Here is a 23,587-nt window from a genome sequence, read left to right as displayed (position 1 = left end):
ATATATATATATATATAATTTTATTCTATTCTTCTATTATTCTGTAATTATTCATGATTGTAATATATATATATATATATATAAATTATTCTAATATTATTCTATTCTATTCTTCTATTATTCTGTAATTATTCATGATTGTAATATATATATATACTATTATTCTATTATTCTGTAATTATTCTTGTTTGCAATCTATATATCTATATATCTCTATCTATCTATCTATCTATATATATATATATATAGTTTATATTTAAATTTATATTTAAGTTTATATTTAAATTTATATTTAAGTTTATATTTATATTTAAATTTAAATATAATTTAAATATAATTTATATAAATAAATTTATATCAGTATAAATTTCAGTCCTGCGGATCAAATATATGGAAATATATGCAAATATAAATAGAAAGGAATCATCTTTTTTAGGGCTCCAGGTCCAGTCCGATGAAAAGACCCTCCAGTGGTACCAGCAGCTCCAGGACCAGTTGGACCAGTGTGTGGATTCCTTTGCCGGCCTGGCCAATAGCAAAGACCGCCAGGTGAGCCCCTCCCCCAACCTTGGGGGTCGTCCGCCGGATCCCCAGGCCGTTTCCTGGATCCCTGGACGGTTTGCCGGATCCCTGGATCGAGTCCCTGGATCCCCGGACAAGTCCCCGGATCCTCGGGGGACCCCCCAGATCCCTGTATGGGTCCCGGGATCCTTTGAGGAGTCCCTGGATCCCCGGACAAGTCCCCGGATCCCTGGGTGGTTCCCTGGATCCCCGGACAAGTCCCCGGATCCTCGGGTGACCCCCCAGATCCCTGTATGGGTCCCAGGATCCTTTGAGGAGTCCCTGGATCCCCTTAAAGGTGTCCCTGGATCCCCGGACAAGTCCCCGGATCCCTGGGTGGTTCCCTGGATCCCCGGACAAGTCCCCGATCCTCGGATGATTCCCCAGATCCCTGTATGAGTCCCTGGATCCTTTTAGGTGTCCCTGGATCCCCGGACAAGTCCCCGGATCCCTGGGTGGTTCCCTGGATCCCCAGACAAGTCTCCGGATCCTCGGATGACCCCCCAGATCCCTGTATGGGTCCCAGGATCCTTTGAGGAGTCCCTGGATCCCCGGACAAGTCCCCGGATGCCTGGGTGGTTCCCTGGATCCCCGGACAAGTCCCCGGATCCTTGGATGACCCCCGAGATCCCTGTATGAGTCCCTGGATCCTTTTAGGTTTCCCTGGATCCCCGGACAAGTCTCCGGATCCTCGGATGACCCCCCAGATCCCTGTATGAGTCCCAGGATCCTTTTAGGAGTCCCTGGATCCCCGTACAAGTCCCCAGATCCTTGGGTGGTTCCCTGGATCCCCGGACAAGTCCCCGGATCCTTGGGTGATCCCCCAGATCCCTGTATGGGTCCCAGGATCCTTTGAGGAGTCCCTGGATCCCCGGACAAGTCCCCGGATCCCTGGGTGGTTCCCTGGATCCCCGGACAAGTCCCCGGATCCTCGGATGATTCCCCAGATCCCTGTATGAGTCCCAGGATCCTTTGAGGAGTCCCTGGATCCCCAGACAAGTCTCCGGATCCTCGGGTGATCCCCCAGATCCCTGTATGAGTCCCAGGATCCTTTTATGATTCCCCGGATCCTCAGACAGTTCACTGGATCCCTATACGGGTCCCCGGATCCTCGGATGATTCCCCATATCCCTGTACAAGTCCCTGGATCCTCGGATGATTCCTCGGATTCTCAGATGGTTCCCCGGATCCCTATATGAATCCCTGGATCCCTCTATGATTCCCCGGATCCCCATACGAGTCCCTGGATCCTCGGATGATTTATCGGACCCTCGGACCGTTCCCCGGATCCCTGTATGAGTCCCTAGATCCCTCTATGATTCCCCAGATCCTCAGATGGATCCCTGGATCCTTGTATGAGTCCTCGGATGCCCCTGCCATTCCCCAGATCCCTGTATGAGTCCTCAGATCCCTCTGCGAATCCCCAGATCCCCATATGAGCCCTGGATCCCTCTATGATTCCCTAGATCCTCAGATGGTTCCCTGGATCACCGGATGAGTCCCTGGATCCTCGGACGATTCCCCAGGTCCTCGGATGATTCCCCATATCCCCGGATGAGTCCCTGGATCCCTCTATGATTCCCCAGACCCTCAGATGGATCCCTGGATCCTTGTATGAGTTCTCAGATCCCTCTGTGATTCCCCATATCCCCGTATGAGTCCCTGGATCCCTCTGTGATTCCCCATATCCCCGTATGAGTCCCTGGATCCCTCTATGATTCCCTAGATCCTCAGACGGTTCCCTGGATCCCTGGACGAGTCCCCGGATCCTCCAACCATTCCCTAGATCCTTTTATGAGTCCCTGGATCCTTCTATGATTCCCCGGATCCTTTGAGGAGTCCCTGGATCCCCATACGAGTCCCCGGATCCTTGGATGGTTCCCTGGATCCCTGGGCGAGTCTCCGGATCCTCAGGCCATTTCCCGGGTCCTTTTATGAGTCCCGGGATCCCCGGGCGATTCCCCCAGATCCTTGGACCATTCCCCAGATCTCCGTAGGAGTCCCTGGATCCTCGGACCATTCACCAGATCCCCGGACGATTCCCCGGGTCCCTGGACGATTCCCCAGATCCCCATACAGGTCCCTGGTTCCTCTGATGATCCCCTGGATCCTCATACGAGTCCCTGAATCTTAAGATGATTCCCTGGATCCTTAGATGATTCCCTGGATCCCTGGATGAGTCCCCGGATCCCCAGACGAGTCCCCAGATCCTCAAACCATTCCCCCGGATCCCTTTATGAGTGCCTGGATCTATCTACAAGTCCCCGGATCCCCATGCAAGTCCCCAGATCCCTGTACGAATCCCTGGATCCTCAGACATTCCCCAGATCCTCGAACCATTCCCTGGATCTTCAGACCATTCTCCGGATCCTTTGACCAGTCCCTGGATCCCTGTATGAGTCCCTGGATCCTTCTACAATTCCCTGGATCCCTGTAGGAGTCCCTGGGTCTTCGGATGATTCCCCGCATCCCTCAGTGAGTCCCAGGATCCCCAGACCATTTCCTGGATCCTCAGACCATTCCCCGGATCCCTTTAGGAGTTCTTGGATCCCTCTGTGATTCCCCATATGAGTCCCTGGTTCCTCGCAGGATTCCCTGGATCCCTGTACGAGTCCCTGGATTTTTGGACAATTCCCCGGATCTTTCTACCATCCCCCAGATCCTCGGACGATTCCCCAGATCCCTGTACGATTCCTTGAATCCTTGGACGATTCCCCAGATCCCTGTACGAGTCCCCGGATCCCTCTATGATTCCCCAGATCCTTGGACCATTCCGTGGGTCCCCTTACGATTCCCCAGATCCCTGGACGCATCCCCAGATCCCTCTATAATTCCCCAGATCCTTGGACCATTCCCTGGGTCCCCTTACGATTCCCCAGATCCCTCTATGATTCCCCAGATCCTTGGACCATTCCCTGGCTCCCCATACGAGTCCCCAGATCCTCTACGATCCCCCAGATCCCCGGACTTGTCTCCGGATCCTCGGGCGAGCCCCCTTTTCCCCCCAGGCCCCACTTCCGGGAAGTGGCGGCCAATGGGGCTCCCCGAATCCCGGGAATGGGGGTTGGGCTGGGCGGGGAGATCCCAAATCCGGTGATCCTTTTCCTCTCCCCCTCCCCCTTTTCCAGGACAAGAAGATCAAGATGGATCTCCAGAAAGCCGTCACCACTCCTGTCAGTCAGATCTCGACCAGAGCAGGTCAGTGAGAGGCGGTTTCCTTTTCCTCCACTTCCTCCTTCCTTTTCCTCCACTTCCTCCTTCCTTTTCTTCCTTTTCCTCCACGTCTTTTTCTTCCACTTCCTCCTTCCTTTTCCTCCACTTCCTCCTTCCTTTTCCAATTTTCCCTCCACTTCCTCCCTCAATCCCCTTTTCCAACTTCCACTTCCTTTCCCAAAACCTGCCACTTCCACTTCCTGTTTCCCAACTTCCCGCTTCCTCTTCCTCCAGGATCCCAGCTGAAGGAGATCTTTGACAAGATCCACGCCTTGCTCTCCGGGAAACCCGTCCGACCCTTCACTTCCTCCTCCCATTTCCTGTTTCCCCACTCCCACTTCCTGTTTCCCAATTTCCCCTCCTCTTCCTCCTCCCTTTTCCAATTTTTCCTCCACTTTCTCCCTTCATCCCTTTTTCCTGTTTCCCAATTTCCCCTCCACATCCTCCTCCTTTTTCCAATTTCCCACTTCCTGTTTCCCAACTTCCTCTTCCAGTTTCCCAACTTCCCGCTTCCTCTTCCTCCAGGATCCCAGCTGAAGGAGATCTTTGACAAGATCCATGCCTTACTCTCCGGGAAACCCGTCCGACCCTTCACTTCCTCTTCCTCCCATTGCCTGTTTCCCCACTTCCACTTCCTGTTTCCCAATTTCCCCTCCTCTTCCTCCTCCCTTTTCTAATTTTTCCTCCACTTTCTCCCTTAATCCCTTTTTCCTGTTTCCCAATTTCCCCTCCACGTCCTCTTCCTTTTTCCAATTTTCCACTTCCTGTTTCCCAACTTCCCGCTTCCTCTCCCTCCAGGATCCCAGCTGAAGGAGATCTTTGACAAGATCCACGCCTTGCTCTCCGGGAAACCCGTCCGATCCTCCGCTTCCTCCTCCCTTTTCCTTCCCAATTTTTCCTCCGCTTCCTCCTCCCATTTCCTCTTTCCCCATTTCCTCTTCCTCTAATTCCTTCCCTTCCTTCCTCCAGGATCCCAGCTGAAGGAAATACTCCCTTTTCCTGTTTTCCCATTTTTCCTCCACTTCCTCCTCCCATTTCCTCTTTCCCCACTTCCACTTCCTCTTTCCCAACTTCCCGCTTCCTCTCCTTCCAGGATCCCAGCTGAAGGAGATCTTTGACAAGATCCACGCCTTACTCTCCGGGAAACCCGTCCGATCCTCCGCTTCCTCCTCCCTTTTCCTTCCCAATTTTTCCTCCGCTTCCTCCTCCCTTTTCCTTCCCAATTTTTCCTCCACTTCCTCCTCCCATTTCATCTTTCCTCTTCCTCTTCCTCTAATCCCCTTCCTTCCTTCCTTCAGGATCCCAGCTGAAGCAAATATTCCTGTTTCCCAATTTCCCCTCCACCTCCTTTTTCCAACTTCCCAAATCTTCCACTTCCACTTCCTGTTTCCCAACTTCCCGCTTCCTCTTCCTCCAGGATCCCAGCTGAAGGAGATCTTTGACAAGATCCACGCCTTACTCTTCGGGAAACCCGTCCGATCCTCCGCTTCCTCCTCCCTTTTCCTTCCCAATTTTCCCTCCGCTTCCTCCTCCCTTTTCCTTCCCAATTTTTCCTCCACTTCCTCCTCCCATTTCGTCTTTCCCCATTTCCTCTTCCTCTAATCCCTTTCCTTCCTTCCTTCCTCCCTCCCTCCAGGATCCCAGCTGAAGGAAACACTCCCTTTTCCTGTTTCCCAATTTCCCCTCCACATCCTCCTTTTTCCAACTTCCCAAATCTTCCACTTCCGCTTCCTGTTTCCCAACTTCCCGCTTCCTCTCCCTCCAGGATCCCAGCTGAAGGAGATCTTTGACAAGATCCACGCCTTGCTCTCCGGGAAACCCGTCCACTTCCTCCCTCAATCCCTTTTTCCCGTCCGACCCTCCGCTACCTTCTTCCTCATTTCCCCTCCACTTCCTCTTTTCACTTCCTCTAATCCCTTTCCTTCCTTCCTTCCTTCCTTCCTCCAGGATCCCAGCTGAAGCAAATATTCCTGTTTCCCCATTTCCCCTCCACGTCCTCCTCCTTTTTCCAACTTCCCAAATTTCCCACTTCCACTTCCTCTTTCCCAACTTCCCGCTTCCTCTTCCTCTTCCAGGATCCCAGCTGAAGGAGATCTTTGACAAGATCCACGCCTTGCTCTCCGGGAAACCCGTCCGACCCTTCGCTTCCTCCTCCCATTTCCTGTTTCCCCACTTCCACTTCCTCTTTCCCAACTTCCCACTTCCTCTTCCTCCAGGACCCCAGCTGAAGGAGATCTTTGACAAGATCCACGCCTTACTTCCTCCTCCCTTTACCGACCCGCCGCTTCCTCCTCCCTTTACCTTCTTCCTCATTTCCCCTCCACTTCCTGTTTGCCCATTTCCTCTTCCTCTAATTCCTCCGCTTCCTCTTCCTCCAGGATCCCAGCTGAAGGAGATCTTTGACAAGATCCACGCCTTACTTCCTCCTCCCTTTACCGACCCGCCGCTTCCTCCTCCCTTTACCTTCTTCCTCATTTCCCCTCCACTTCCTGTTTCCCAACTTCCCGCTTCCTCTTCCTCTTCCAGGACCCCAGCTGAAGGAGATCTTTGACAAGATCCACGCCTTACTTCCTCCTCCCTTTACCGACCCGCCGCTTCCTCCTCCCTTTACCTTCTTCCTCATTTCCCCTCCACTTCCTGTTTCCCAACTTCCCGCTTCCTCTTCCTCTTCCAGGATCCCAGCTGAAGGAGATCTTTGACAAGATCCACGCCTTGCTCTCCGGGAAACCCGTCCGATCCGGCGGGCAAAGCGTTTCCGTCGCTCTCCACCCGGAAGCCCTCAACTTTTCCTATTTTCTTTTTCCAACTTCCCAAATCTTCCACTTCCTCCTTCCTTTTCCAACTTCCCAGCTTCCTCCACTTCCTTTTCCAACTTCCCAATGTTTCTTCCCCTTTCCTGTTTCCCAATGTTTCCTCCACTTTTCCAACTTCCCATATCTTCTTCACGTCCTCCTCCCTTTTCCTGTTTCCCAACTTCCTCTCCGCTTCCTCTTCCTCTGATTCCTTTCCTTCCCATTTTTTCCTCCACTTCCTCTTTCCTTTTCCTGTTCCCAATTTTTCCTCCGCTTCCTTTTTCTTCTTCCCAGTTTTTATTCTGCTTCCTCTTCCCTTTTCCAATTTTCCCTCTACTTCCTCCCTTAATCCCTTTTTCCTGTTTCCCAGTTTCCCCTCCGCTTCCTCTTCCCTTTTCCTTCTTCCCAATTTCCCCTCCGTTTCCTCTTCCCACTTCCTGTTTGACGCCTTACTCTCCACTTCCACTTCCTGTTTCCCAACTTCCTTTTCCTCTTATTCCTTTCCTTCCTCCGGGATCCCAGCTGAAGCAACTATTCCTGTTTCCCCATTTCCCCTCCACGTCCTCCTCCTTTTTCCAACTCCCCAAATTTCCCACTTCCGCTTCCTGTTTCCCAACTTCCCGCTTCCTCTCCCTCCAGGATCCCAGCTGAAGGAGATCTTTGACAAGATCCACGCCTTGCTCTCCGGGAAACCCATCCACTTCCTCCTCCCTTTACCTTCTTCCTCATTTCCCCTCCACTTCCTGTTTCCCAACTTCCCGCTTCCTCTTCCTCTTCCAGGATCCCAGCTGAAGGAGATCTTTGACAAGATCCACGCCTTACTTCCTCCTCCCTTTACCGACCCGCCGCTTCCTCCTCCCTTTACCTTCTTCCTCATTTCCCCTCCACTTCCTGTTTCCCAACTTCCCACTTCCTCTTCCTCTTCCAGGATCCCAGCTGAAGGAGATCTTTGACAAGATCCACGCCTTGCTCTCCGGGAAACCCGTCCGATCCGGCGGGCAAAGCGTTTCCGTCGCTCTCCACCCGGAAGCCCTCAACTTTTCCTATTTTCTTTTTCCAACTTCCCAAATCTTCCACTTCCTCCTTCCTTTTCCAACTTCCCAGCTTCCTCCACTTCCTTTTCCAACTTCCCAATGTTTCTTCCCCTTTCCTGTTTCCCAATGTTTCCTCCACTTTTCCAACTTCCCATATCTTCTTCACGTCCTCCTCCCTTTTCCTGTTTCCCAACTTCCTCTCCGCTTCCTCTTCCTCTGATTCCTTTCCTTCCCATTTTTTCCTCCACTTCCTCTTTCCTTTTCCTGTTCCCAATTTTTCCTCCGCTTCCTTTTTCTTCTTCCCAGTTTTTATTCTGCTTCCTCTTCCCTTTTCCAATTTTCCCTCTACTTCCTCCCTTAATCCCTTTTTCCTGTTTCCCAGTTTCCCCTCCACTTCCTCTTCCCTTTTCCTTCTTCCCAATTTCCCCTCCGTTTCCTCTTCCCACTTCCTGTTTGACGCCTTACTCTCCACTTCCACTTCCTGTTTCCCAACTTCCTTTTCCTCTTATTCCTTTCCTTCCTCCGGGATCCCAGCTGAAGCAACTATTCCTGTTTCCCCATTTCCCCTCCACGTCCTCCTCCTTTTTCCAACTCCCCAAATTTCCCACTTCCGCTTCCTGTTTCCCAACTTCCCGCTTCCTCTCCCTCCAGGATCCCAGCTGAAGGAGATCTTTGACAAGATCCACGCCTTGCTCTCCGGGAAACCCGTCCACTTCCTCCCTCAATCCCTTTTTCCCGTCCGACCCTCCGCTACCTTCTTCCTCATTTCCCCTCCACTTCCTCTTTTCACTTCCTCTTCCTCTAATCCCTTTCCTTCCTTCCTTCCTCCAGGATCCTAGCTGAAGCAAATATTCCTGTTTCCCAATTTCCCCTCCACCTCCTTTTTCCAACTTCCCAAATGTTCCACTTCCACTTCCTCTTTCCCAACTTCCCGCTTCCTCTTCCTCCAGGATCCCAGCTGAAGGAGATCTTTGACAAGATCCATGCCTTGCTCTCCGGGAAACCCGTCCACTTCCTCCCTCAATCCCTTTTTCCCGTCCGACCCTCCGCTACCTTCTTCCTCATTTCCCCTCCACTTCCTCTTTTCACTTCCTCTTCCTCTAATCCCTTTCCTTCCTTCCTTCCTTCCTCCAGGATCCCAGCTGAAGCAAATATTCCTGTTTCCCAATTTCCCTTCCACCTCCTTTTTCCAACTTCCCAAATGTTCCACTTCCACTTCCTCTTTCCCAACTTCCCGCTTCCTCTTCCTCCAGGATCCCAGCTGAAGGAGATCTTTGACAAGATCCACGCCTTGCTCTCCGGGAAACCCGTCCACTTCCTCCCTCAATCCCTTTTTCCCGTCCAACCCTCCGCTACCTTCTTCCTCATTTCCCCTCCACTTCCTCTTTTCACTTCCTCTTCCTCTAATCCCTTTCCTTCCTTCCTTCCTTCCTCCAGGATCCTAGCTGAAGCAAATATTCCTGTTTCCCAATTTCCCCTCCACCTCCTTTTTCCAACTTCCCAAATGTTCCACTTCCACTTCCTCTTTCCCAACTTCCCGCTTCCTCTTCCTCTTCCAGGATCCCAGCTGAAGGAGATCTTTGACAAGATCCACGCCTTGCTCTCCGGGAAACCCGTCCACTTCCTCCCTCAATCCCTTTTTACCCGTCCGACCCTCCGCTACCTTCTTCCTCATTTCCCCTCCACTTCCTCTTTTCACTTCCTCTTCCTCTAATCCCTTTCCTTCCTTCCTTCCTTCCTCCAGGATCCCAGCTGAAGCAAATATTCCTGTTTCCCAATTTCCCCTCCACCTCCTTTTTCCAACTTCCCAAATGTTCCACTTCCACTTCCTCTTTCCCAACTTCCCGCTTCCTCTTCCTCCAGGATCCCAGCTGAAGGAGATCTTTGACAAGATCCACGCCTTACTTCCTCCTCCCTTTACCGACCCGCCGCTTCCTCCTCCCTTTACCTTCTTCCTCATTTCCCCTCCACTTCCTGTTTCCCAACTTCCCGCTTCCTCTTCCTCTTCCAGGATCCCAGCTGAAGGAGATCTTTGACAAGATCCACGCCTTACTTCCTCCTCCCTTTACCGACCCGCCGCTTCCTCCTCCCTTTACCTTCTTCCTCATTTCCCCTCCACTTCCTGTTTCCCAACTTCCCGCTTCCTCTTCCTCTTCCAGGATCCCAGCTGAAGGAGATCTTTGACAAGATCCACGCCTTGCTCTCCGGGAAACCCGTCCGATCCGGCGGGCAAAGCGTTTCCGTCGCTCTCCACCCGGAAGCCCTCAACTTTTCCTACTACAAGCTGGCGGAAAAATTTGTGGTAAGAGGAAATTTCCCCAAAAGATGTCGATTTCCCCCCAAATCTATTTGCAGAATTGAATGGAATTGAATTTGATGGAGTGAAAGTGAATTAAATTTTCAATTCAATTCAATTAAAAATTAAATTAGGTTAAAAATTAAATGAAAAATCAAATTGAATTAGAGTAAAAATTAAATTAAAAATTAAATTCAATTAAAAATTAAATTGAATTAAATTAAACATTGAATTAAGTTACAAATTAAATTAAATTAAAAATTAAATTGAATGAAATTAAACATTGAATTAAGTTAAAAATTAAATTAAATTAAATTAAAAATTAAAATAAATTAAAATAAATGGAATTAAAGAGATTTTGGGGGGGAAGTTTCCCCCAATATGTTGATTTCCCCCCAAATTTATTTGCAGAATTAAATTGAATTAAAATTGATGGAATTAAATTGAATTAAAGTAAAAATTGAATTAAATTAAAGATTAGATTGAAGGGAATTAAAAATTGAAGTGAATGAAAATAAATTGAATGAAAGTAAATGAAATGGAATTAAAAATGACATGAAATTCAAAATGAAATGAAATGAAATGAAAAATGAAATGAAATGAAAATAAATTAAAATAAACTGAATGAAAGTAAATTAAATGGAATTAAAAATGACATGAAATTCAAAATGAAATGAAATGAAATGAAAAATGAAATGAAATGAAAATAAATTAAAATAAACTGAATGAAAGTAAATGAAATGGAATTAAAAATGACATGAAATTCAAAATGAAATGAAATGAAATGAAATTCAAAAATGAATTATTATTATTATTTCTGGTATTATTATTATATTACTATTATTACTAGTATTACTATTATTACTACTACTATTATTTCTGATATTATTATAATATTACTATTATTACTATTATTATTATTATTATTATTATTATTATTATTATTATTATTATTATTATTACTATTACTATTACTATTATTATTATTTCTCCAGAAACAAGGGGGGAGGAGGTGGCCTCCCATTATTATTTTATTATTTATCATTATTATATATTACTATTTATTATAGATTATTATTATTATTATTATTATTATTATTATTATTAATTATTTATTAATTTTCAGAAACAAGGGGGAGGAGGTGGCCTCCCATTATTATTGTTTTATTATTTATCATTATTATAGATTATTATTTATTATAGTTGTTTATTATTATTATTATTAGTTAATTATTAATTAATTATTGATTATTGATTATTAATTTCCAGAAACAAGGGGAGGAGGAGGTGGCCTCCCATTATTATTGTTTTATTATTTATCATTATTATAGATTATTATTTATTATAGTTGTTTATTATTATTATTATTAGTTAATTATTAATTAATTATTGATTATTGATTTCCAGAAACAAGGGGAGGAGGAGGTGGCCTCCCATTATTATTGTTTTATTATTTATCATTATTATAGATTATTATTTATTATAGTTGTTTATTATTATTATTATTATTATTATTATTATTATTATTATTAGTTAATTATTAATTAATTATTGATTATTGATTTCCAGAAACAAGGGGAGGAGGAGGTGGCCTCCCATTATTATTGTTTTATTATTTATCATTATTATAGATTATTATTTATTATAGTTGTTTATTATTATTATTATTATTATTATTATTATTATTATTATTAGTTATTAATTATTGATTATTGATTATTGATTTCCAGAAACAAGGGGAGGAGGAGGTGGCCTCCCACCACCAGGCCGCCTTCCCCATCGCCGTGGTGGCTTCTGGGATCTGGGAGCTCCACCCCCCCGTCGGCCACTTCCTGTTGGCCCACCTCCACAGGAAGTGCCCCTACGCCGCCCCCCTGCGGCCGGGGGTCCCGGAGGGGGCGTCGCCCGAGGAGGGGCGGAGGTGATTATTGATTACTATTGATTAACGGTTATTAACGGTGGGTGGGTTGGTGGATTGATTGACGGGTGGATGGATGGATGGATTGACGGATGGATGGATGGATTGATTGATGGACGGATGGATGGATGGATTGATTGACGGGTGGATTGACGGATGGATGGATGGATGGATGGATTGACGGGTGGATTGATGGATGGATTGATTGACGGATGGATGGATTGATTGATTGGTGGGTGGGTGGATTGATTGACGGATGGATGGACGGATTGACGGATGGATGGATGGATTGATTGACGGATGGATGGATTGATTGACGGGTGGATTGATGGATGGATTGATTGACGGGTGGATTGATGGATGGATTGATTGACGGGTGGATTGATGGAGGGTTTGGTTGGTTGGTTGATTGACGGGTGGATTGATGGAGGGTTTGGTTGGTTGGTTGGTTGATTGACGGGTGGATGGGTGGATGGATTGATTGACGGATGGATGGATTGATTGACGGATGGATTGATGGAGGGGTTGCTGGTTGATTGATTGATTGATTGATTGACGGATGGATGGATGGGTGGGTTGATTGACGGGTGGATGGATGGAGGGGTTGGTTGGTTGGTTGGTTGACGGATGGGTGGGTGGATGGATTGATTGACGGGTGGATGGGGGGGTGGATTGATTGACAGATGGATTGATGGAGGGGTTGGTTGGTTGATTGATTGATGGGTGGATTGATTGACGGATGGATGGGTGGGTTGATTGACGGGTGGATGGATGGATGGGTTGGTTGGTTGGTTGGTTGGTTGACGGATGGGTGGGTGGATGGATTGATTGACGGGTGGATGGGGGGGTGGATTGATTGACAGATGGATTGATGGAGGGGTTGGTTGGTTGATTGATTGATGGGTGGATTGATGGATGGATTGATTGACGGGTGGATTGATGGATGGATTGATTGACGGGTGGATTGATGGAGGGGTTGGTTGGTTCATTGATGGGTGGATTGATGGATGGATTGATTGATGGGTGGATTGATGGAGGGGTTGGATGGTTGGTGGATTGATTGACGGGTGGATTAATGGATGGATTGATTGACGGATGGATTGATGGAGGGGTTGGATGGTTGATTGACGGGTGGATTGATGGATGGATTGATTGACGGGTGGATTGATTGACGGGTGGATTCATGGAGGGGTTGGTTGATTGATTGATTGACGGGTGGATAGATGGATGGATTGATTGACGGGTGGATTCATGGAGGGGTTGGTTGGTTGATTGATTGATGGATGGATTGACGGATGGATTGATGGATGGATTGATTGACGGATGGATTGATGGAGGGGTTGGTTGGTTGATTGATTGACGGGTGGATGGGTGGATGGATTGATTGACGCATGGATTGATGGAGGGGTTGGATGGTTGGTTGATTGATTGACAGATGGATTGATTGACGGGTGGATTGATGGATGGATTGACGGATGGATGGATTGACTGACGGATAGATGGATGGATTGACGGACGGATGGATGGATGGATTGACGGGTGGATTGACGGATGGATGGATGGGTGGCTTGATTGACGGGTGGATTGATGGATTGATTGACGGGTGGATGGATGGTTGATTGACAGATGGATTGATTGACGGGTGGATTGATGGAGGGGGTTGGTTGGTTGATTGATTGACGGGTGGATTGATGGAGGGGTCGGTTGGTTGGTTGATTGACAGATGGATTGATTGACGGGTGGATTGATGGAGGGGTTGGTTGGTTGGTTGACGGATGGATGGGTGGATGGATTCATTGCTGGATTGATTGATGGATTGACGGACAAATTTTGATGAATTGTTTGATTAGTGGATGGATGGACTGATTCCTGGATTGATTGATTGATTGATTGACGGATAGATGGATAGATTTTGATTGATTGATTGATTGATTAGTGGATGGATGGACTGATTGATTGCTGGATTGATTGCTGGATTGATTGATTGATTGACGGATAGATGGATAGATTTTGATTGATTGATTGATTAGTGGATGGATGGATGGACTGATTGATTGCGGGATTGATTGATTGATTGACTGATTGATAGATTTTGATGATTGATTAGTGGATGGATGGATGGACTGATTGCTGGATTGATTGACGGATTGACAGACAAATTTTGATTGATTGATTAGTGGATGGATGGACTGATTGATTGCTGGATTGATTGATAGATTTTGATGGTTTGATTGATTAGTGGATGGACTGATTGATTGACGGATAGATGGATTGATTGACACCCGCCTCCCCTTGTCCCGCCCCCCAGGCTCCTGGGCTACCAATCCCACGACTCGGCCCCCGAGCCCCAGGACAACTTCCTCAAGCGCATGTCCGGAATGATCCGCCTCTACGCCGCCATCTTGACGCTGCGCTGGCCCTACGGGGACCAGCAGGGGGTAAGAGATCCCGGAAGATTCCGGAAGATTCCGGGTTGGTCCCGATGAAACCCTGGGCTCCCTTTCCGGTGGGGGGGGCAGGGGGTGAGAGATTCCGGGAGATTCCGGGTTGGTCTAGATGAAACCCTGGGATCCCTTTCCTGGGGGGTGGGGCAGGGGATAAGAGATCCCAGGAGATTCCAGGAGATTCCAGAAGATTCCAGGTTCTGGATGAAACCCTGGGATCCCTTTCCGGGAGGAGGGGCAGGGGGTAAGAGATTCCGGGAGATTCCGGGTCGGTCCAGATGAAACCCTGGGATCCCTTTCCTGGGGGGGCAGGGGGTAAGAGATTCCGGGAGATTCCGGGTCGGTCCGGATGAAACCCTGGGATCCCTTTCCTGGGGGGGGCAGGGGGTAAGAGATTCCGGGAGATTCCGGGTCGGTCCGGATGAAACCCTGGGCTCCCTTTCCAGGGGGGAGGGGCAGGGGGTAAGAGATTCCGGGAGATTCCGGGTCGGTCCGGATGAAACCCTGGGCTCCCTTTCCGGGGGGGAGGGGCAGGGGGTAAGAGATTCCGGGAGATTCCGGGTCGGTCCGGATGAAACCCTGGGCTCCCTTTCCGGGGGGGAGGGGCAGGGGGTAAGAGATTCCGGGAGATTCCGGGTCGGTCCGGATGAAACCCTGGGATCCCTTTCCAGGGGGGAGGGGCAGGGGGTAAGAGATTCCGGGAGATTCCGGGTCGGTCCGGATGAAACCCTGGGATCCCTTTCCTGGGGGGGGGAGGGGCAGGGGGTAAGAGATTCCGGGAGATTCCGGGTCGGTCCGGATGAAACCCTGGGCTCCCTTTCCGGGGGGGAGGGGCAGGGGATAAGAGATTCCAGGAGATTCCAGGAGATTCCAGAAGATTCCAGGTTCTGGATGAAACCCTGGGATCCCTTTCCAGGGGGGAGGGGCAGGGGGTAAGAGATTCCAAGAGATTCCGGGAGATTCCAGGAGATTCCAGAAGATTCCGGGTTCTGGATGAAACCCTGGGATCCCTTTCCAGGGGGGAGGGGCAGGGGGTAAGAGATTCCGGGAGATTCCGGGTCGGTCCGGATGAAACCCTGGGATCCCTTTCCGGGGGGGAGGGGCAGGTTTAAATAGAACTCATTCATTTGACTTAATTTTTCTAATTTTAAATGTATTTCATTTGCATTTATTTTCTTTATATTATTTATTTTTATTTACTATTTAATTTATCTATGATTTATTTTTACGGATTTGATTGGCGCTTTATATTATCGCTCCGATTCGATTTGTGTCCTTTTTAATTTCCTCATTTCTTTTTATTTTATATTATTTCTTTTATATGTACTTAATATTAATATTTATATTATCGCTTTATATATTTATATATATATTTATATATTTATATTATATTATCGCTTTGATTTGATTTGTGTCCCTTTTTAATTTTTATTTATTTATTTATTTATTTATTTTGTTTTATTTTTGGTTTTATTTGTGTTATTTTTAAATTTATTTTAATTTGTTTTATACATTCGTTTTATACGTATTTGATTGGATCGGCGCTTTATATTATTGCTCCGATTTGATTTGTGTCCCTTTTTAATTTTTATTTATTTATTTATTTATTGTTTTATTTTTGGTTTTATTTGTGTTATTTTTAAATTTATTTTAATTTGTTTTATACATTCGTTTTATACGTATTTGATTGGATCGGCGCTTTATATTATCGCTCCGATTTGATTTGTGTCCCTTTTTAATTTTTATTTATTTATTTATTGTTTTATTTATTGTTTTATTTGTGTTATTTTTAAATTTATTTTAATTTGTTTTATACATTCGTTTTATACGTATTTGATTGGATCGGCGCTTTATATTATTGCTCCGATTCGATTTGTGTCCTTTTTAATTTCCTTATTTCTTTTTATTTTATATTATTTCTTTTATATGTACTTTATTTGATTTGCCCTTTATATTATCGCTTTGATTTGATTTGTGTCCCTTTTTAATTTTTATTTATTTATTTATTGGTTTGGTTTTATTTTTGGTTTTATTTGTGTTATTTTTAAATTTATTTTAATTTGTTTTATACATTCGTTTTATACGTATTTGATTGGATCGGCGCTTTATATTATTGCTCCGATTCGATTTGTGTCCTTTTTAATTTCCTCATTTCTTTTTATTTTATATTATTTCTTTTATATGTACTTTATTTGATTTGCCCTTTATATTATCGCTCCGATTTGATTTGTGTCCCTTTTTAATTTTTATTTTTTTATTTATTTATTTGGTTTTATTTTTGGTTTTATTTGTGTTATTTTTAAATTTATTTTAATTTGTTTTATACATTCGTTTTATACGTATTTGATTGGATCGGCGCTTTATATTATCGCTCCGATTTGATTTGTGTCCCTTTTTAATTTTTATTTATTTATTTATTTGTTGGTTTTATTTTTGGTTTTATTTGTGTTATTTTTAAATTTATTTTAATTTGTTTTATACATTCCTTTTATACGTATTTGATTGGATTGGCGCTTTATATTAGCGGATTTGATTTGTGTTTGATTTTTTTTTAATTTATTTTTATTTTATTTTATTCCTTTTGTACGTATTTGATTGGATTGGCGCTTTATATTAGCGGATTTGATTTGTGTTTGATTTTTTTTTAATTTATTTTTATTTTATTTTATTCCTTTTATACGTATTTGATTGGATTGGCGCTTTATATTAGCGGATTTGATTTGTGTTTGATTTTTTTTAATTTATTTTTATTTTATTTTATTCCTTTTATACGTATTTGATTGGATTGGCGCTTTATATTAGCGGATTTGATTTGTGTTTGATTTTTTAATTTATTTTTATTTTATTTTATTTGTTTTATACGTATTTGATTGGATTTGTGTTATTTTTAATTTTTTAAATTTATTTTTATTTTTTACATTTGTTTTACATTTGTTTTATACCTATTTGATTGGATTTGTGCTTCATATTATTGATTTCATTTCCTTTGTGTTATTTTCTCTTTCCCCCCTCATTTAAATATTTCATTATTCAAATAATTCCACATTCACATTCGATTTGAATCCCGATTTTTTCTTTCCCCCCTCATTTAAATATTTTATTATTCAAATATTTAATATTCAGTTTTATTCGATTTCCCAGAACCAATTTCCCAGAATCCCAATTTTTTCTTTCCCCCCCCTCATTTAAATATTTCATTATTCAAATAATTCCACATTCATATTCGATTTGAATCCCGATTTTTTCTTTCCCCCCTCATTTAAATATTTTATTATTCAAATATTTAATATTCAGTTTTATTCGATTTCCCAGAACCAATTTCCCAGAATCCCAATTTTTTCTTTCCCCCCTCATTTAAATATTTCGTGATTCGAACAATTTGACGTTCACGATTAATAATAACGATTAACGATTAATAATAACGGTTAATAATTAGACGTTAATTATTTCCCAGAACCACCCGCACGGACTCTACCAGGCCTGGCGCTGGTTGGCCCAGACCTTGAACTCGGAGCCCTTGGCCGACGTGACGGCCACCATCCTCTTCGACTTCCTGGAGGTGAGACAGGAAGTGGGGGAGGGCATTTCCTGTTTCCTGGAAGTGGGACCCAGGCGTCCGGGGCAGGAGGTGGGGGCGGGGAGGTCATTTCCTGTTTCTTGGAGGTGGGACCCAGGCGCCCGGGAGGGGAGGGGACTTCCTGTTTCCTGGAGGTGGGATCTCCTGTTTTCCCTTCCTTATTTCCTGTCTCTTGGAGCTGGGACCCAGGCATCCAGGAGGGGGGACTTCCTGTTTCCTGGAGGTGGGATCTGTGAGGAGGGGAGGGCATTTCCTGTTTCCTGGAGGTGGGACCCAGGCGTCTGGGAGGGTAGGGGACTTCCTGTTTCTGGAGGTGGGATCTGGGAGGAGGGGAGGGCATTTCCTGTTTCCTGGAGGTGGGATCTGGGAGGAGGGGAGGGGACTTCCTGTTTCCTGGAGGTGGGCTCTGGGAGGAGGGGAGGGCATTTCCTGTTTCCTGGAGGTGGGACCCAGGCCCCCGGGAGGGGAGGGGACTTCCTGTTTCCTGGAGGTGGGATCTCCTGTTTTCCCTTCCTTGTTTCCTGTTTCGGATTTCCTGTTTTCTCTTCCTTGTTTCCTGTTTCTTGGAGGTGGGACCCAGGCGTCCGGGAGGGGGAATGGGGGATTTACTGTTTCCAGGAGAGGGAAGGGGAGGGCATTTCCTGTTTCCTGGAGGTGGGACCCAGGTGTCCGGGAGGGGGAATGGGGGATTTCCTGTTTCCTGGAGGGGGAAGGGGAGGGCATTTCCTGTTCCCTGGAGGTGGGACCTAGGCGTCTGGGAGGGGGAGGGGAATGGGGGTTTTCCTGGAGAGGGAAGGGGAGGCATTTCCTGTTTCCTGGAGGTGGGACCCAGGCATCCGGGAGGGGAGGGGACTTCCTGTTTCCTGGAGGTGGGATCTCCTGTTTTCCCTTCCTTGTTTCCTGTTTCCTGGAGGGGATTTCCTGTTTTCCCTTCCTTGTTTCCTGGAGGAGATTTCCTGTTTTCCCTTCCTTGTTTCCTGGAGGGGATTTCCTGTTTTCCCTTCCTTGTTTCCTGTTTCTTGGAGGTGGGATGCAGGCATCCAGGAGAGGAGGGGACTTCCTGTTTCCTGGAGGTGGGATCTGGGAGGAGGGGAGGGGAGGGGATTTCCTGTTTTCCCTTTCCTGGATGTGGGACTCAGGCGTCTGGGGCAGGAAGTGGGGGCGAGGAGGTCATTTCCTGTTTCCTGGAAGTGGGACCAAGGCGTCCGGGAGGGGAGGGGACTTCCTGTTTCCTGGAGCTGGGATCTCCTGTTTTCCCTTCCTTATTTCCTGTTTCCTGGAGGGGATCTCCTGTTTTCCCTTCCTTGTTTCCTGTCTCTTGGAGGTGGGACCCAGGCGCCCGGGAGGGGAGGGGACTTCCTGTTTCCTGGAGGTGGGATCTCCTGTTTTCCCCTCCTTGTTTCACGTTTCCTGGAGGGGATCTCCTGTTTTCCCTTCCTTGTTTCCTGTCTCTTGGAGGTGGGACCCAGGCGCCTGGGAGGGGAGGGGACTTCCTGTTTCCTGGAGGTGGGATCTCCTGTTTTCCCCTCCTTGTTTCCTGTTTCCTGGAGGGGATCTCCTGTTTTCCCTTCCTTGTTTCCTGTCTCTTGGAGGTGGGACCCAGGCGCCCGGGAGGGGAGGGGACTTCCTGTTTCCTGGAGGTGGGATCTCCTGTTTTCCCCTCCTTGTTTCCTGTTTCCTGGAGGGGATCTCCTGTTTTCCCTTCCTTGTTTCCTGTCTCTTGGAGGTGGGACCCAGGCGCCCGGGAGGGGAGGGGACTTCCTGTTTCCTGGAGGTGGGATCTCCTGTTTTCCCTTGTTTCCTGTCTCTTGGAGGTGGGACCCAGGTGTCCGGGAGGGGGAGGGGAATGGGGGATTTCCTGGAGAGGGAAGAGGAAGGATTTCCTGTTTCCTGGAGGTGGGACCCAGGCGTCTGGGAGGGGAGGGGATTTCCTGTTTCCCCTTCCTTGTTTCCTGTTTCCTGGAGGTGGGACCCAGGCGTCTGGGGCAAGAAGTGGGGGCGGGGAGGGCATTTCCTGTTTCCTGGAGGTGGGACCCAGGCGTCTGGAAGGGAGAGGGGAATGGGGGGTTTCCTGGAGAGGAAAGGGGAGGGACCCGGGGCAGGAAGTGGGGCGGGGAGGGCATTTCCTGTTTCCTGGAGGTGGGACCCAGGCGCCCGGGAGGGGAGGGGACTTCCTGTTTCCTGGAGGTGGGATCTCCTGTTTTCCCCTCCTTGTTTCCTGTTTCCTGGAGGGGATCTCCTGTTTTCCCTTCCTTGTTTCCTGTCTCTTGGAGGTGGGACCCAGGCGCCCGGGAGGGGAGGGGACTTCCTGTTTCCTGGAGGTGGGATTTCCTGTTTTCCCTTCCTTGTTTCCTGTCTCTTGGAGGTGGGACCCAGGTGTCCGGGAGGGGGAGGGGAATGGGGGATTTCCTGGAGAGGGAAGAGGAAGGATTTCCTGTTTCCTGGAGGTGGGACCCAGGCGTCTGGGAGGGGAGGGGACTTCCTGTTTCCTGGAGATGGGATCTGGGAGGAGGGGAGGGGATTTCCTGTTTCCCCTTCCTTGTTTCCTGTTTCCTGGAGGTGGGACCCAGGCGTCCGGGGCAAGAAGTGGGGGCGGGGAGGGCATTTCCTGTTTCCTGGAGAGGGAAGGGGGAGGATTTCCTGTTTCCTGGAGGTGGGACCCAGGCGTCTGGGAGAGGAGGGGACTTCCTGTTTCCTGGAGGTGGGATCTGGGAGGAGGGGAGGGGAGGGGATTTCCTGTTTTCCCTTCCTTGTTTCCTGGAGGTGGGACCCAGACATCCAGGAGGGGAGGGGACTTCCTGTCTGTTTCCTGGAGGTGGGACCCAGGCGTCCGGGGAGGGGAAGAAATTTGCCATTTCCTGTTTCCTGGAGGTGGGACCCAAGCGTCCAGGACCAGGAAGGGGAGGTGGGACCCAGGTGTCTGGAACCGGGGAGGGGAGATTTCCCTTTTCCCGTTTCCTGTTTCCTGGAGGTAGGACCCAGGCATCTGGGAGGGGAGGGGACTTCCTGTTTCCTGGAGGTGGGACCCAGGCGTCTGGGAGGGGAGGGGACTTCCTGTTTCCCGTTTTCTTGAGGTGGGACCCAGGCGTCTGGGAGGGGAGGGGACTTCCTGTTTCCCGTTTTCTTGAGGTGGGACCCAGGCGTCTGGGTGGGGAGGGGACTTCCTGTTTCCCGTTTTCTTGAGGTGGGACCCAGGCGTCTGGGAGGGGAGGGGACTTCCTGTTTCCCGTTTTCTTGAGGTGGGACCCAGGCGTCTGGGAGGGGAGGGGACTTCCTGTTTCCCGTTTTCTTGAGGTGGGACCCAGGCGTCTGGGAGGGGAGGGGACTTCCTGTTTCCTGGAGGTGGGACCCAGGCGTCTGGGAGGGGAGGGGACTTCCTGTTTCCCGTTTTCTTGAGGTGGGACCCAGGCGTCTGGGAGGGGAGGGGACTTCCTGTTTCCCGTTTTCTTGAGGTGGGACCCAGGCGTCTGGGAGGGGAGGGGACTTCCTGTTTCCCGTTTTCTTGAGGTGGGACCCAGGCGTCTGGGAGGGGAGGGGACTTCCTGTTTCCTGGAGGTGGGACCCAGGCGTCTGGGAGGGGAGGGGACTTCCTGTTTCCCGTTTTCTTGAGGTGGGACCCAGGCGTCTGGGAGGGGAGGGGATTTCCTGTTTCCTGGAGGTGGGACCCAGGCGTCTGGGAGGGGAGGGGACTTCCTGTTTCCCGTTTCCTGTTGTTGTTTTATTATTGTTGTATTTGTCATTCTTCCTGTTATTGCTGCATTATTATTATTATTATTATTATTATTACTTGTTAGTATTTATTATTATTAACTATTATTACTTATTACTTATTATTACTTATTAATTATTAATTAGTATTATTAGTTATCATTATTATCATTATTTATTATTATTATTATTATTATTATTATTATTAGGTCTGCGGCAACGCTCTCACGAAAGTCTACCAGGCCCAGTTTTGGAAGGTGATCCACTTGATCCGGGATCAATATCTGCCAAGGTATTGCCAATAATCAATATCGGCAAATAAAATTCCAACGCCCATCAATTAATTCCCTCGTCAATTAGATTTACGGTCAGAAATTTGCATGTTGTTTGTTTTTTTTTTGCAATAAGAAGCAATTGGGAATTTTTATTTCTCATTTTTATTTCCTTTATTTCACCGACTTTAATTCCATTTCGTTATTATTTATAATTTATAAATTTACATATTTATATATTTATAAATCGATGGATAATTTATTTATTTACATATCACGTTTATAATTATTATTTCTTCTCGTTATTTTGATTTCCTTTCTTTTTACCGGCTTTTAATTCCGTTTCTGTTTTTATTTATAAATTTATAAATTTACATATTTATATATTTATAAATCGGTGGATAATTTATTTATTTACATATCACGTTTATAATTATTATTTCTTCTCGTTATTTTGATTTCCTTTCTTTTTACCGGCTTTTAATTCCGTTTCTGTTTTTATTTATAAATTTATAAATTTACATATTTATATATTTATAAATCGGTGGATAATTTATTTATTTACATATCACGTTTATAATTATTATTTCTTCTCGTTATTTTGATTTCCTTTCTTTTTACCGGCTTTTAATTCCGTTTCTGTTATTATTTATAATTTATAAATTTACATATTTATATATTTATAAATCGGTGGATAATTTATTTATTTACATATCACGTTTATAATTATTATTTCTTCTCGTTATTTTGATTTCCTTTCTTTTTACCGGTTTTTAATTCCGTTTCTGTTTTTATTTATAAATTTATAAATTTACATATTTATATATTTATAAATCGGTGGATAATTTATTTATTTACATATCACGTTTATAATTATTATTTCTTCTCGTTATTTTGATTTCCTTTCTTTTACCGGCTTTTAATTCCATTTCGTCGTTATTTATAAACTTATATCTTTATTTATTTATGTATTTATGAATTATAAATAATTGGACAATTTACTTGTTTATATTATCATTTCCATAATTATCTTACCTTGGTGATATTTTAATTTTTTGTTTTGCTTCATTTACCTTTTTATATATCATTTTTTTTTATAATTCTCTTATACTGATTACATTTTAATTTTTCGTTTTTGGTTTGGTTTTCATTTCATTTTCATATATTTCATTTCTATTTTCTTAATTTTTTTTTTTTGTTTCGTTTTGTTCGTTTATTTTAATCTTTGTTTTGGTTTTATTTATTTTCCTTTCCTTTTTATTGGCTTCCTTCATATTTCCTTTATATTATTTCTATTTTTCATTTACTGTTCGTTTGCTATTTTATTTGCCTTTCTATTTTTTTCTGGATTTTTCCCCCTTCGTTGGTTTGATTTATTTCCTTTCGTTTTTCCCGTTTTGCAATTAAAATCTCCCGCTGGATCCCTGCAGGATCCAAGAGATCACCAGCGCCGGGCAAATGGGATCCTTTATCCGTCTGAGGCAGTTTTTGGAGGTAAAATGATTGCAAATTAATTGCAAAATTATTTTTGCATTCCAAATATTTGCATTCCAAATCACTGCATAGACTCATAATAATAATTATAATTAATAATAATAATAATAATCCAAATATTTGCATTCCAAATCACTGCATAGACTCATAATAATAATTATAATTAATAATAATAATAATAATCCAAATATTTGCATTCCAAATCACTGCATAGACTCATAATAATAATTATAATTAATAATAATAATAATAATCCAAATATTTGCATTCCAAATCAC

General features: G+C 45.5%; 1 protein-coding gene across 1 annotated transcript in view; it reads left to right on the top strand.

The window, feature by feature from the left end:
• LOC309524284 (mRNA export factor GLE1-like) overlaps positions 1-23,587 on the top strand; it is a gene marked incomplete at its 5' end in the record, with an annotated part of 31,787 nt that overhangs the window by 7,144 nt on the left and 1,056 nt on the right. The window contains 12 exons of the mRNA XM_082208741.1: positions 437-549; positions 3,690-3,759; positions 4,868-4,935; positions 6,457-6,514; positions 7,495-7,560; positions 9,160-9,215; positions 9,738-9,902; positions 11,627-11,817; positions 14,123-14,252; positions 17,713-17,817; positions 21,753-21,835; positions 23,246-23,309. Of these exons, the coding sequence (XP_082064867.1) occupies positions 437-549; positions 3,690-3,759; positions 4,868-4,935; positions 6,457-6,514; positions 7,495-7,560; positions 9,160-9,215; positions 9,738-9,902; positions 11,627-11,817; positions 14,123-14,252; positions 17,713-17,817; positions 21,753-21,835; positions 23,246-23,309 (1,169 nt within the window). The remainder of the gene's footprint in view (positions 1-436; positions 550-3,689; positions 3,760-4,867; positions 4,936-6,456; positions 6,515-7,494; positions 7,561-9,159; positions 9,216-9,737; positions 9,903-11,626; positions 11,818-14,122; positions 14,253-17,712; positions 17,818-21,752; positions 21,836-23,245; positions 23,310-23,587) is intronic.

This window comes from Podarcis vaucheri, assembly GCF_965113315.1.
Source record: "Podarcis vaucheri genome assembly, chromosome: Z".
Taxonomy (NCBI): domain Eukaryota; kingdom Metazoa; phylum Chordata; class Lepidosauria; order Squamata; family Lacertidae; genus Podarcis; species Podarcis vaucheri.
The sequence above is the reverse complement of the archived record's forward strand: the minus strand, read 5'-3'. Positions and strand labels throughout refer to the sequence as shown.